At 37.8% G+C, this 14,353-nt stretch overlaps 1 protein-coding gene across 1 annotated transcript; it reads left to right on the top strand.

Annotated features, from left to right (window-relative positions):
• Positions 1 to 2,310: 2,310 nt before the first annotated feature.
• On the top strand, positions 2,311 to 4,094 carry LOC148830574 (olfactory receptor 4B13-like). Its single transcript, XM_088919925.1, has 2 exons — positions 2,311 to 2,344; positions 3,094 to 4,094. Exons 1-2 carry the CDS (start codon positions 2,311 to 2,313, stop codon positions 4,092 to 4,094), a joined length of 1,035 nt encoding a protein of 344 aa, XP_088776051.1.
• The last annotated feature ends 10,259 nt before the right edge of the window (positions 4,095 to 14,353 follow it).

The raw sequence follows: 14,353 nt of genomic DNA, 5'->3' as shown, positions 1-14,353 counted from the left end.
TTATGTTGATTTACAACTGTAGGTTAATTACTCTCTAATAATTTGCATATACAGCATATTGTCTTGGATACAGGTACTAACTGTAAAAATGTGGTACCTATACAGTAAGCAGACGTAGCAGCTCACTGTGACACTCGGGCTGGGAGCAGTTTGTTACCTGAGGTTGCTCTTGGTAACTGCAGCATTCACATACTGTACAGTAAGTGCTTGCATCCCACCCGAGCCCATGAGGACCAGGCCAGCACTCTGATTGTGAGCAACTCTCCCATTCAATCAGGGACCCAATCATCTAATCATCTCTCCAATAAATGACTGCTTTTCAGCCCAAAAACCCCGCTAATTCAGTGCTGTGACACTGAGATTCCAGGAGTAGTCCATAGTCCAAAAACATACTGAGATCATAGGTTAATGGGCTCTAGGATCGAGTACAGTAGCATTGTACTGCACATGTGAGTGTCTGTGTTGTTTAACCACCTGGTCTGGGCAGCAATGGACTGGGGCAGCACATCCAGGGTGTACCCTGCCTTATGCGAGCTGCTTACCAAGACAAGGCGGTGGCTCCCCTGTGAATTGGAAGTAGAGGTTAGAAAATATGGTTCCATTCTGTGTTTTTCTTATTTTATTCTTTTTATTTAAAGATGGAAGAATGGATAGGTAAAATATATATATATAATGAATTTTAGTCATTATAGATTGAGCCTCTTACTTATGTGTTCTTCTTGCTAGTAATTATTTATTTGGCTCCTGATTCATAGTAAATATGTTGTAGGAACTTTAATTAGAATTTTTCTTTTTCATTTTTCTATACCACAATTTTCAATGTTTTTATTTCTTCTGTAACTTTCAATAAATACGTTTTCCTCTAAGCACTGCATTAGCTGTATCTGATAGTATTGCTGGGGACATTAATGAAGCCCTGTATGTCAGGAAAAGTGTGATATCAAAAAAGCCAGGAGTTCTGACACTGTAAAACACCTCCTTTTCGCCCCGTGTTTTCATCAAAACCTCCTCTTTAGTTTTTAATCTCAGACATGGATTTTGATTTGGACTGGGTATCAGAGGGTTGGGGGCCCAGGGTTCTGAAAGCCCTTTCAATCTCCAAGTATAAGTCTTGGAGGGTGATCTCAAGCTGCTCCTCACTAAGCTTCTCAGTAAGCTGGATCACTGACCCCCCCTCCCCCACATTGCTCTCTGGTGGGACTGCATAGATCCACAGGTTCTGTCTCCTCGTCCTGCCCTCCAGGTCTGTCTCTTGGCCTCTAGCAGCTTCTGCCTCTGGATCAGGTGTAGAAGCATATCATCTGTTTTTTCACCCCATGCTTCAGTCTGCACAATGAGCTCTTCCACCACATGTGTCCATTCATTCATGTTGTTCAACTCTTCATTAAAGTCCATCAGATTTCTGTTCATATCCCTTCTGAAATTTAGCATTTCAGTAAGTATTCTTCTTGCGACTGATGGGACCTGTTGATCCTCAGATTCCTCGACATGGCACCATACAACCCATTGAGCATGGGGAGAACTAATGCGGTTTCCCTGTTCTTCAGTTTTCTTTCTCGGGTTGCTTTGGGTGTCTTTACTTCCTTTGACTCATTTTCCCATTTTTATGCAACACTAAGTATCTTTTTTAAAATGCATTATTTACATTTTTGAAGCAGTTGTTGGCATTCTTTGAAGATGTGCAAGACAGAAAAAATAAACTTAAATTTAAAAAAGAAATTAAGCACCCATTGTTGATGGTGATGTCACTAGAAGACTCCATTCTGTGTTTCTGTCATTCTTGATTGAAAAGTGTAGATCACTTCATTACCTGTGCCCAATGAACAACCTCAATAGTGATTTTGACCAAATGCCTACAGTATTTAACTGTGCCTACCGTATGAGACAGCCTATGTACAGTAACTATTTGAGTCAGGCATTAATGAACATCCAAAATCTACACAGTCTGTTATGTCATGCCTGTATAAAAATATTTTGTTTCATGTTAAGTATAAAATTTAATAAATCAAAAGTAAGAAGGGTGTCACGATAGCAGGTTCTGACTCCCGTGAAGTGTGTTGTTAAAGACCCTATGAAAGACGATATATCGTCTGGAGAAGCACATCAAGGAAGGTCGGGTCGACAGACAGGGGGCGGCAACAGTGGTGATCCGGTACATGGGGAAAGGGAGCAGGCAACAGATCCAAGGGAGGTACAATGGGGTAGTTTGGGAGCAGTACAATGTCCAATGGCGGGAGGTCCATACGAGACAAAGACAGTTAAAAACTGGAATGGGGAAATGGGATCAGGAACAAAAAAGATTAAAACATAATGGGACTGGACACTCTGAACACCGGACTCAGAGGTCAGGACGCAGTGATAAAGCCTGTGCCCCCGGGCCACTCCTGTGCCAGGTGGTAGGCGGGGTTCCGGGCATCCGTCTTCACAAGCTGAGCCCAGAACCGCGGAGACTCTGGGCTTAAATAACAAAAAGGGGGAAAAAGCACAGGTGAACGTACTTAAACTAAACATAATACAAAAGAGGTAGGAACGCCCTCTAGAGGAGGGATGACGACCGTGACAAAAGGACAATAAAAATCATATGCAAACATTCTCAATGCTACAGAAAATCATAATATGAGTCAAAAGCAATAATATAAACTTTATAGGGAAAAATCACAAAAATCTTAACAAAGGCATTATTTCACACAGTTTTTTTTCTTCCAATTTAACTAAGAGTGAAAACAGAAGTATTCCCCTATTAATTCTCATGGAGGAATTCACAATAGACTGGGTAGGCAAGGGCTCAAGATCTAGTTTCCTGATCACATGCGTGGTATTATTTTGTAATTCTTTCTCAGTGACACAAGAGCACCCTCATGCACAGAGGAATTATCATACCACTTGAGGACAATATGATGATAACTGTGCTCTGGTGGATGCTTATTTAGACTCAGCACACAGAAAGAATTTCACCATCATCTTTCTGTCAGGTATGAAACAGAGATTGCGTATCAAAATAAATTTATAATAGAGCTTATGTATTAAATTGTGTTTACATTTCATATAGTTTTGTCATTTCCTTTTTAAAATGTATTTCCTTTTTGATTTTAGGTTTGAGAAAAAGTGAAAAGGGGGATTTTGAAGCACTCTTTCAGCAGCTGGCAGCAATGGAGATAAACACCACTGTGGGGTTTCTGATATCTGGATTTCAGAATCTGCAGCACAGTGATTATTATTTCATATTCCTGGCTTTCGTTTACCTGGGAACCCTGATAGCTAATTTCATTCTAATGTCTGTAATATGGCTGTCAGAGTGTCTTCATACACCAAAGTACATGGCCGTTTTTAATTTATCTGTAGTAGATCTGAGCATTAGCACAGCTCTTATTCCAAAATGTATACATCAATTTCTATTTGACTCAAGATTTGTGTTATATGAGACATGTTTAACTCAAATGTTATTTGTTCATTCTTTCTACGCCTTAGAATCTCTGTCCCTTGTTGTTATGTCTTACGAAAGACTTGTATCTATTTGTTTTCCTCTGAGAAGTAGTACAATTAACACAAACACAAGAATGTTAATTATAATTGTTTTCTGTTGGATATTAGCTTTTTCATATTTTACTGTTGCAGTGGTTTTCATAGCACGCCTGTCATTCTGCAAACCTGTTCCTGTCATTAAGAGTTATTTCTGTGATCAAGGACCAGTGTTCAAAGAGGCCTGCACTAGCTACAGTGCAAACTGGACCATAGCCAGTGTTTATACTGTTGCTTTCTTTTTTCTGCCACTGACATTTATTATTTTATCATACATGTGTATTATAGCTGCTCTTTCAAGGCTTGCATCTGCACAGGGGAGGTGGAAAGCATTTAAAACGTGCATGGCTCACTTAGCCTTAGTGGTTATATTCTTTATACCTGTTTTAGTAACATATATGATTGGATGGATAAATGTGCTGGTGGACACTAACACCAGAATCCTCAATACAACTTTGGCAGCAACCCTGCCCCCTCTGCTGAATCCCATAATATACACCTTAAAAACTGAGGAAGTAATGAAGAAAATTAAGAATTCCTTGAGGAAGCAGAAGGCTGCTCCAGTAATTCTTTAGTGCTCTAATCTAGAAGTGTAATTATTCCCTGCAAATAAAAATAATTACTGTACATAGTTCACAGTGTTATGAAGCAGAAACAAATCTTCAGCAAAAGAGAAAAAAAAGAACAGAATTCTTGTAATTTTTCGTTTTATTATAATTGTGCAAGTACAAAAAAATATTTTAATCTCAAACATTAATGATTTAAAACATCTCTCTTCCTTTTTTAAACTTACTATTTTTTTATAGCAGTATATTGTAATGCAACAGTTTAACAGGTATTTGTTTACCCATATTTCTTTAGTCATAATAATAAAATAATAATAGTTCATATTTATAAATGAGTATTTTAGTGAAAAAAGTGGAGTACTTTTTTGTGTGATCTTAAGAATTGTGTAGCCCACATAATATACAGTATTTCTATATTTCTTTCTCAAAGATGGGTATGGGTATTGTATACTTTTCAATGCCATTATGACACCCTGAATAAAAGCAGAGTTCCTACCCATGTATTTCTGCAAACCACTGACATACAGTACAAACCATTTCAACATAATTCTCAAATACTGGTCACAAGCCTCCTGTGGCTCAATGTTAAAGGTCTTTTCTGGAAACTCTGTTCCAGATGCAAGATTAATCCTTGACTCCCTTTCCTTCTAAAGAATTGGTCTTGTCTCTACCCTCTACCCAGTTCACAACCTGACACCTTGTTTTTGTAGTCATTTTCACTCTTAAATGTAACTACTAAATATATTGAGACTCATTCACTTTGTGCATTCAAGAGAGATCATTCATCTATTATGTATTTCCTGTTATGAAAACTAATAAACAGAATACAAAAACCTAAAAAAATCATAATTTAATATCTTGTAAAACCTTAAATTCATAATGGTGTCAGAGTGGTGTTGTGACTGTACATCTACTGTAACCTTTGATTGTACTGTACTGTAACCAACTTCAATTAATGTTTTGTTTTAATGTAGTGGTTTCAAGCTATATTTATTGTCTTAATATAACTAAGTGACGGAACTACGATTTTTGAGAATATACCTTGCAATTTGTATGCCAAAAATTCCATATTGGAAGGACTGACATGCACGGGCGGTGAAGTGTTTTGTAGCAGTTAGCATTGCTGTCTCGTTGTCTTTTTGTTTTTGAGTCCAGCCTCCATCATCTGCTGTGTAGAGTTTGCATGTTCTCATAATTACTATATTAAGGTGTGCCTCTAAATTGCCTTTCTTATGTTTGCCCTGTGATGCTTTGTCTGAGTTGCAACTATTGTCTGCTGCCTCAAGCATAGGCCCAGCACAAAACTATGTTGAATTAAGTGGCTATTAATAATGGGTGTAAGCAAATGTATAATGGTTTTTACAGTTCTACCTAATTTAAGCTAAATGTTTTATTATTATTGATATATTATTTCAGTCCTCATCCATGGGCTACATTTGTGACCCCTAATCTTTTCTTGTAACATTGCACCTGCATTGAGCCAGAGAGCCAGCATGGACCCCAGGGCAGACAGCCTTTCCCCCTGCATTGTTTGAAAATTGGTTTTAAATGTACCGGAGTAATAAATGTCAAAACAAAGTAAATGACCATGTTAACCTTATTATTGTGAATACCATGAAAGCACACAATCTATACGTCACAGTAAACTCCATCAAACCAAAAAAAGTAGGCCTTCGACAGTAAGAAAGTTAGCATATTGTAGCATATACAGATCACGCAGGAAAAACCGTGACAGCCCTCTCGTTTGGCACAGAAGCACCTTTTATTCCAGCTTTAGGCAACAGAGACAAACTCAATTCAATAACAGACGATGATAGAGGTAAACACTGAACTGCGGTTTACACATATACCATTAGAATTATTTATATTAACAGGATGACCTCTGCGGACTCACGGACCATTCCCCTAGGTACAACTCCCAGCCTGCTCTGTGGTGCCTGCATTACCTGGGTGCACCTCCTCTTCATCACCCGACGAGGGCGCCAGAACATTATGGTGAATAACACTCACTATAGTATATTTAAATTGAAAAAAGAAAAAACTGTAATGTAATCTGTAAAGTACGTTGTTATGACCCCAAGTGTCTAGGGGTAAAGGGGTGTAACATTTAGGATAATTCTTTTGGAAGCAGGTGGGTTTTGGTGAGGGACTAGGAAGCGTGATAACAAGGGTAAGGAACTAGAGTGGTGCCAAAGGAAAGAAAATAACAAACAAAATGGAGCTGGCTAGGACAGTGAGGGAAAGCTAATCTGACTACAAAAGAAAACCCGAAACACACGGTCTTCTGTGTCTTCAACACCCTAGCTAACCTGCACTGACTACCCAAAACCATACAAGACAAACGACACTCACCCGTACTAAACTAGTGTACTGATACAAAATCAACTAAGTGTGTAAGTGTACCCAACAACCTAAACTAACCTTATATACAAAAGTTCACACAAAAACACAAGTGAACCAGGAATACAAATAAGGGAAAACAAAAGTAATCAACAGGAGCAGAGTACAAAAGAACACAAAGGTTGAACATGTAACACGTTAGGGCAAGGTTATGACAAAGCAAGGATGAACACACAAACAAACGAAAGTACAAAGAAACTAACAGAAAACCAACAAAACAACAAAGCCGAAGCTATACAAAAATACACACACACAAAGCAAAACAAAACAAACCAACGAAGCCGAAGCAATAACAAGAAGCGAAGCGATAACCAAACGGGACCGAAGTCAAACGAAAGGCCTCTCCTTGCTGAAAACCTCCATGTTATATAGTGAATAAAATGTGTTCTGATTGGCTGAGAGCTAATTGATGATGACATCATACGGAAAGTGTGGTGTAATGGTGGGCCAATGGGGAAGGGAGAACAATCAAGGGTCAGCAGTGTGGACATAACAGAAAAAACACACACAGAACACACACTGGGACGTAACATACGTGAACACATCATGTTCGCATTGTGCATATAAATTGTGCCAGTACGACATTAAAATTACTACGCAAACAATCGTTAAACTAAAAACACAGCACTGCAAGACAGTACCATTCGTACAAATTAAAACAGCGGGGCTTTGCATGCTTTACGACTTGCAAAAAGTTCTATGACGCTGTCAAAACCTAATGTGGTGAGGCAGGCCTCCACTGCCAGTGTTCCTAAACTGCTTAGTTGTGTCCCTGAATTTGAAGTAGAGGTAATACTGTAGATGTCTTCTGTATGTACACAATGTTTTTTCTTTCTTTCTGCACACCTACGCCACAAATATTGACATCCATTAGGGTGGCCTACACAAGAAAGTCATTCATTATTAGAAAGATTGTACTCTACGGTTTGCTTATTCAATCTAACATACAACATGCCAGTGACATTCTAAAATTGGTTTCATTCTGTATTTTTCTTTTTTTTACTTTTAATTGAATGATGAAAGGATGGATAGGTAAAACATGTAGAAAATTAAATAATTTACAGTTCTTGTCTTTCATTTTACAATAATATTATGTTAATTTAATTAACTATTTAACTAATTATATAACTAACAATTATATTATATTAATATATTATATTATGTTTTTTTATTTAAATAACCATTCATATTATGCCACCAAAAATATTACATGGTTAAATATTTTAGGAATTACAAATTTAGTCTCTTACTTATGCATTCTTCTTGCTAGTACTTATGATTTAGTTCCTGATTCATAGTAACTTTGTTGTAAGAACCTTAATTTGTTTCTATACCACAATTTTCAATTTATTTATTTCTTTCATAACTTTCAGTAATTGTTTTTATATCATGTGAACAGGTGATTTTTCATGTTTTTGCTCTTTACATTTTAATTCAGATTGTAACTGCCTTAATTTGAGTTGTCTTACTTTCGTTTGTGAACAAATAGAAATAAGTTTCCCTCTAAGCACCGCAGTAGCTGTATCCTATAGTATTGCTGGAGAACCTCTCCCTTTTTTTAAAAAACAATTCCATCTCATGTCTGATTTGCTCTTTAACATCATTATCATTCAGAACAGTACAGTTCTGGTCGTGCATAGATATTAAGCAACATAATGAGAGACTCTTCTATTGTGCTTTTAACAAGGATTAATCTACCTTCTTCTTTTTCTTTAATCTCTAAAAAGTACTCAAAATTACTAAGTAATGGAATGAGTATGGCTACGCTCCTTTTAAGCCCTGTTTTAATGGAAGAATAGTACACATTATCAAAACCATTCTGTTTCAGTTTGATATATTCTACTGTATGTCAGATAAATAAGTACTTGTGGAGAAATACTACCTGGGCCTTATCCCAATTATTTTTGCTTTTGTTAGTTTTAAAATCTTTACCTCCTAGTCCCCCAAAACAATGCTGTCATTTAAAAAATACGATAAGAACAAATTAATAGGAAAATAAATATTAAACTTCAGGGCTTCTTGTGGGAGGGCCAATGTATAACCTCATTCCTTGAGTCCAAGTAGAAATTTCAAGGAATTAGAGAACAAGTAAAAAATTTAATCCTCTCCTTTTATAACAAAGAGGACCCTATATTGCTGTCACTTACATGTCCTAATTACTTCTTTCAGTCTTTAAGCTATTCTACCTTATTTAACTAATTTGTGTAAAATATCTATATTAATCTATATCAAACGAAATCAGTGTAGTAAACAAGAACAACACTATAGATTTCTTAAGTTTACAACCTGACTAAAACAAACTGGTGTTTTTCAGAGGGGATGAGGGGAGTAGTTATGGTCTACTGTGACTTTTCTCAATAATTGAACAATCACTTTAGTCCAAAGACATTAATGAAGGCCTATTCATCAGGGGAAGTGTGGTATCGGAAAGCCAGGAGTTCTGATACTGTAAAACACCCCCTTTTCCCCATGATTTCATTAAAATCTCCTCTTTAGTTTTAAATCTCAGACCTGGATCTGGATCTGAACTGGGAGTCAGAGATTTGAGGTTTGGGACCCAGGGCTCAGTAGTGAGGTGATTTTGACCAAATGCCTACAGTATATAACTGTATATGTACTGAATATACTGTATATGGCAAACAAAACACTAATGAATATTCAATATGTCAGACATATGCCTGTATAAAAATATTTTTTGATGTAAAGCATACAATTATAACTCAAAATTAAAAGCAAACATTCTCAGAAAATAACAATATGAGATAAAGACCTTGCATAAACTTCACAGGGTAATATTACAAAAATTGTAACAAGGGCATTATTTCCCACAGCAATCTACCTTCTTGAACTTTGGCTTTTCTTCCAATTCAATTAACAATAAAAACAGAAGTATTCTCCTATTAATTCTAATGGAGGAATTCACAATAGACTGAGAAGGCAAGGGCTCATGACCTAGTTTCCTGATCACATGCGTGGTATTATTTTGTAGCTCTTTCTCAGTGACACAAGAGCACCCTCATGCACAGAGGAATTGTCATACCACTTGAGGACAATATGCTGATAACTGTGCTCTGGTGGATGCTTATTTAGACTCAGCACACAGAATTATATGATATTACCCTCTATGATGGTCAAATTATATGACTGGCAATTGAAACTGAAATAAAGCATATAATGTTCATATTGTTTCTGTTTAACTAGAATCATTGTAAATACTACAGTATTGTCGTCACCTTTAATTTTTTTTTATTTTTTTATTTTAGGCTTGAGAAAAAGTAAAAAGGGAAATACTGAAACATTCTTTCAGCAGCTGGCAGCAATGGAGATAAATGCCACATTCCTTCTCTGATAAATTTCACTGTGGAAACTAACACCAGAGTCCTCAACACATCTTTGGCAGCAACCCTGCCTCCTCTGCTGAATCCCATCATATACACCTTAAAAACTGAGGAGGTCATGGAGAAAGTAAATAATTTAATAAGGAAAAGGAAGGCTGTACCAGTAAACAATTAGTGCTATTATTATTCTCCAAGTGCAAATATTTCTCTATACAGAATAACAGTTACTTTGTTCTCAGTGTTATGATGTAGTACCAGCTCTTCAGCAAAATAACGTACAGAACAAAATAGTATTTCTCTTGTGTTTTTTTATTTGTTATAATTGTGCAATTACAAAAAATATTTTAAATTTTAATCTCAAACAAGATTGATATAAAACATCCCTTTTCAGTCTTAATATTGTTTTTCAGAAGAATAAGTCAACAGATCAACACATGTTTGTTAACTTTATTTCTTTAGGTAAATCTGACCCAGTCCTAATATTTAAATAATTAGTATTTGAGTGAAACAGTAGAAAATAAATATTTGTTTGTGTGATCTTAAGCTTGAATTGTGTAGCCCACATGTTATATTTCTGTATTTCTTTACTAAAGAATCATGTGTATTGTAGACTTTTTTCAAAGCCTTTTTGTCATCCTGAAAAAATACAGATTTTTTACCTATACATTTCTGCAAACCACTAACAAACAATTCCATCATAATTATCAAATGCTAGTGAAAACCCTACTAAGGCTCAATGTTAGATTAATCCTTGGCTCCCCATCCTCCTAAAGCACGTTTGGTCTGTGGCCACAAGTCTCTACCCAGTTCACATCTGGACACTTATTTTTTGTGGTCAATTTCATTTTTTTTGTTGATTGGACTACTAAATATGTTGCGATTTATTCAATTATGTCTATTCATGTACAACATTGTACATCTTTTATGTATTTCTTTGTATGAAACCTAATACACATAATACAAAAAAAACAAATTCATAATATTAGATTCTAGAAAACCTTGAATTCCTAATAGTTTCAGAGTAGTGTAGTTACATCTAACCATTGAATGATTTAAAATTATTGTTGTTTTAGTGCAATGGTTTCAAGCTCTATTTAGAGTCTTAATATAACTGAATGGCAGAACTTTGATTCCGTAACAGAAGGATTCACTCGTAAAGTGTTCATCATGCTTAGTATTGCTGTCACACTGTTCTTTTACTGTAGTTTTGAGTCCAGCTTGCACCACCTTCTTGTAGATTATTCATGTTCTCCTTATTAGATAAGATAAAATAAGATCACTTTATTGGCCATATACAATTTTTTGTATTAGGAATTTGTCTTTTTGCATACCCCAACTTGCTCTCCATGAGACACACAGACAGGGAGAGAAGCTTGCGGTCAGAGCGCAGGGTCATCCATTTATACGACACCCCTGGAGCAGTTGGGGTTAAGGGACTTTCTCAGGGGCCCAGTAGAGTAGGATTCCTCTGCCGGCCACAGGATACGAACCAGCAACCTTCTAGCCACAGGCACAGATCCATAGTCACAGAGCCACCGCACTGCATTAATAGGTTAATATGGCCTCTAATTTCTTTTCTTGAGTTTGCCCTGTGGTCGTGTGTCTGAATTGTTACTATTGTCAGCTGCCTTAAGTTTAGGCTCACCACAAACCTGTACTGGAATGAGTGGCTTTTAGTAATGGATGTAAGTAAATGTGTTATGATTTCACAGATTTAAATAATTTTAGCTGAAAACATTGTATTTGAGAAATTCCAGTCCAGAAGGAAGACAGCCACAACTAACACCACCTACAGTAACAAACAGGTTTTACATTACAGTTTCCCACCTAAGTACTGATCAAAACATTCATGTTAAAACATTCAATAAATAAACGAAATGCACATTTTTATGTTAATGGTTTTTAAAGAATACAAAACAGTTTTGATGAGTTAAGTCTGTTTAATGACTTTAAAGAGTTGAGGCTACCACTGCTGTGAAGCCGTCTTTATGTCACGGGAGCCGGATCAGACTCCCGTGAAATGCGTTGTAAAAGACCCTATGCGGGACGGTGTAATCCAGAAGTGACTAGAGAAGGACATCAGGGAAGACACGGCGAGGAATGGACGGGATGATGGATGGGGGGGTGAAGACTGTGATCCGGTGCATGGGGGGAGCGCAGGTTCATATAGAGTATTCATTAGAGATGAAATAAAGAACTTGAATAACACTAGAGTTCTTAAACAGACAAAGTGAGTGAAGAAGTTAATCTGACTCCTGGTCCTACAGTACGGGAGAGTTTGTACAGAGGCACCATCCCTAACTAAGGTAGCTAGTATGGAGAATATCTTCAGGAATATCTTCAGGACCTGAATGCCAAAGTCTATCCACAATAGACAAGTCCCTCATGCCATCTTGCAGTGGTCAAAAACCACACAGCCTATTTAGACACAGAGTCTCAGTGTCCCAGAAGTCCAGGATCAAGAATACATGACAGATGCCATACTTTGCATTTTCTCTAGTATAATAGAATCTGGGGCAAGACTAGGATAAAGGTCATGTTAGATCCACAAACGGGAAGTGTTGGGTCCCTGCTTTACCCTTTTCTGTGAGGATTTTAATTCATTTTAGTTCAGTGGGAATAAATCCACATCCACAAGACAATTGGCCTGTGAATCTATTTTAGGTTCAGCTCAACCCTTTACAATAAGATTCTTATCTCAGTACTATTTGTGTTTACTTTGCATACAAATTTAGTCCTGGAACAATGGTCTAGATCGGTGATTCTCAAATTGTGGCCCACAGACCACCAGTGGTCCGGGAGTGTGCACCAGGTGGTCCACGGGCTGACCTAATCATCTTTCTTTAAAGCAACTCTATGCTGTTTAAGTCAGAGGAAAGAATATTGTAGTGTCCATTACAAAGGGGCTCCCCCTAGGAGCACTGTTAAGAACCGCAATCTGTAAATAGTGGGAGGAGGGAATTGTGTGTTGGTTCTAGGTATCGGGGTTTCATTAGCCGTTAAGGGGACTGTGTGTGTCAGTAATGGGGTGAGCAACAGCCTAGTCATAGGCTTGGCTGGCTTGAGGGTGTGCCAAAAGGGCAAAGTTTCCATTCATTCTCCTTGGCTGTACCCTTCTGTTGCCTTTCTGTTTTAATGAAGCTTGAGTTATGGCGGACCACCTCACCTCTTCATTCTCCTTGCTTGAGCAATTCTGAAAAGAAGAATGGGCAAAATCTCAGTGTCCAGATGTGAAAAGCTGGTAGAGACTTATCCTAGAGGACTCATGGCTATATTTTCTGTCAAACATGCCTCTGCCAAATATTGACTCAAAGGGTCTGAACACATATGCAGTCAGTTATTGTTACAGGTACAACATCTGCCATGATCACAATGAAGACAACTTAGGCAGAGAGCTTGGCTGTAGTGAGAACTCTTACAGAAGCAGCAACAGCTATGGGGTATTTAAACCCTGCTCTGTCTCTCCTTGGCGATCTGGCATTGATGTTTACAGTACCATTCATGCTTCATTCCACCTTCCAGCATCACAGTGGAGCCTTTTCCCAGTTTTTAGTTTCAGTGCTTCACCTGGGCTCCGCTTGGGAGCTCTGCCTATGGCTCCTCCAGGTTGTTAAATTTGGAATAGAGGCAGGGATCCCGTTTTAGACATGGACTCAGCAAATGACTCCCTGACTGCTTGGTTTCTGGTCCCTGACAGCATGCGCTGAACCCCTTCAGCCCAATGTTGGCACGTCTCCTGGATGCCTGCCCAGATATGAGTGTCTTGCTTGACTCCTGCACCAAACCCCTCAGCCCTGCACAGCACTATAGAACTAAGCACGACCCCAAACTCTAGTGGCTCTCCCCCTCCTATGTTTGCTTTTCCTGCACTCTTTCCCTGCATTCCAGTCCCTCAGCCTTCCACTTCCTAAAGCCGCCACACTCCTGGAACTCGGTTGTAGATATCCCCTGTTTTGCCTCTGGCTTGTTTTGTGACAGCCTGTCTAGCACCCAAGCAGCAGTGAGCCGGCCACTCCCCCTGGACCGTAATGCCCTCACTTTTGGGTTTGTAACACCTATGGCATACATCCCTGTTCCTTGGGGGTGGCACTGAGAGTAACAGTCATGTTCTGCATAAGTTATTCAATGAATAATTCAACACTGACAAGAAACATTGAAAATCAAAATTTCTACAGAAAAGAATAATATGATTCAATAGCCCTTGTAAAAATGTCTCAGAGAAATATCACAAAAAACAACAAAGACATCATTTCATACAATTATCTACTTTCTTGAATTTTGGTATTTCTTCCCTTTTAACTAAGAGGAAAAAAACAATAGTATTCCCCTTGGCAGAATTCAAAATAAATTGGGAAGGCAAGAGCCTAGTTTCCAGATCACGTACAGTACAAGGTATTATTATGAAGCTCTTGCTTAGTAATACAAGAGCACCCTTACATTCACACAGGAATTGTAATACCATTTGAGGACGGGGTGATGACAAGTACACTCTGGTACATAAAAGGGTGTTACTGTACATAAAAGGGTAGG

Source organism: Atractosteus spatula, chromosome 7 (genome assembly GCF_055471065.1).
Source record: "Atractosteus spatula isolate fAtrSpa1 chromosome 7, fAtrSpa1.hap1, whole genome shotgun sequence".
NCBI classification, from domain to species: Eukaryota; Metazoa; Chordata; class Actinopteri; order Semionotiformes; family Lepisosteidae; genus Atractosteus; species Atractosteus spatula.
This window is presented reverse-complemented; position numbering and strand designations above follow the sequence as displayed.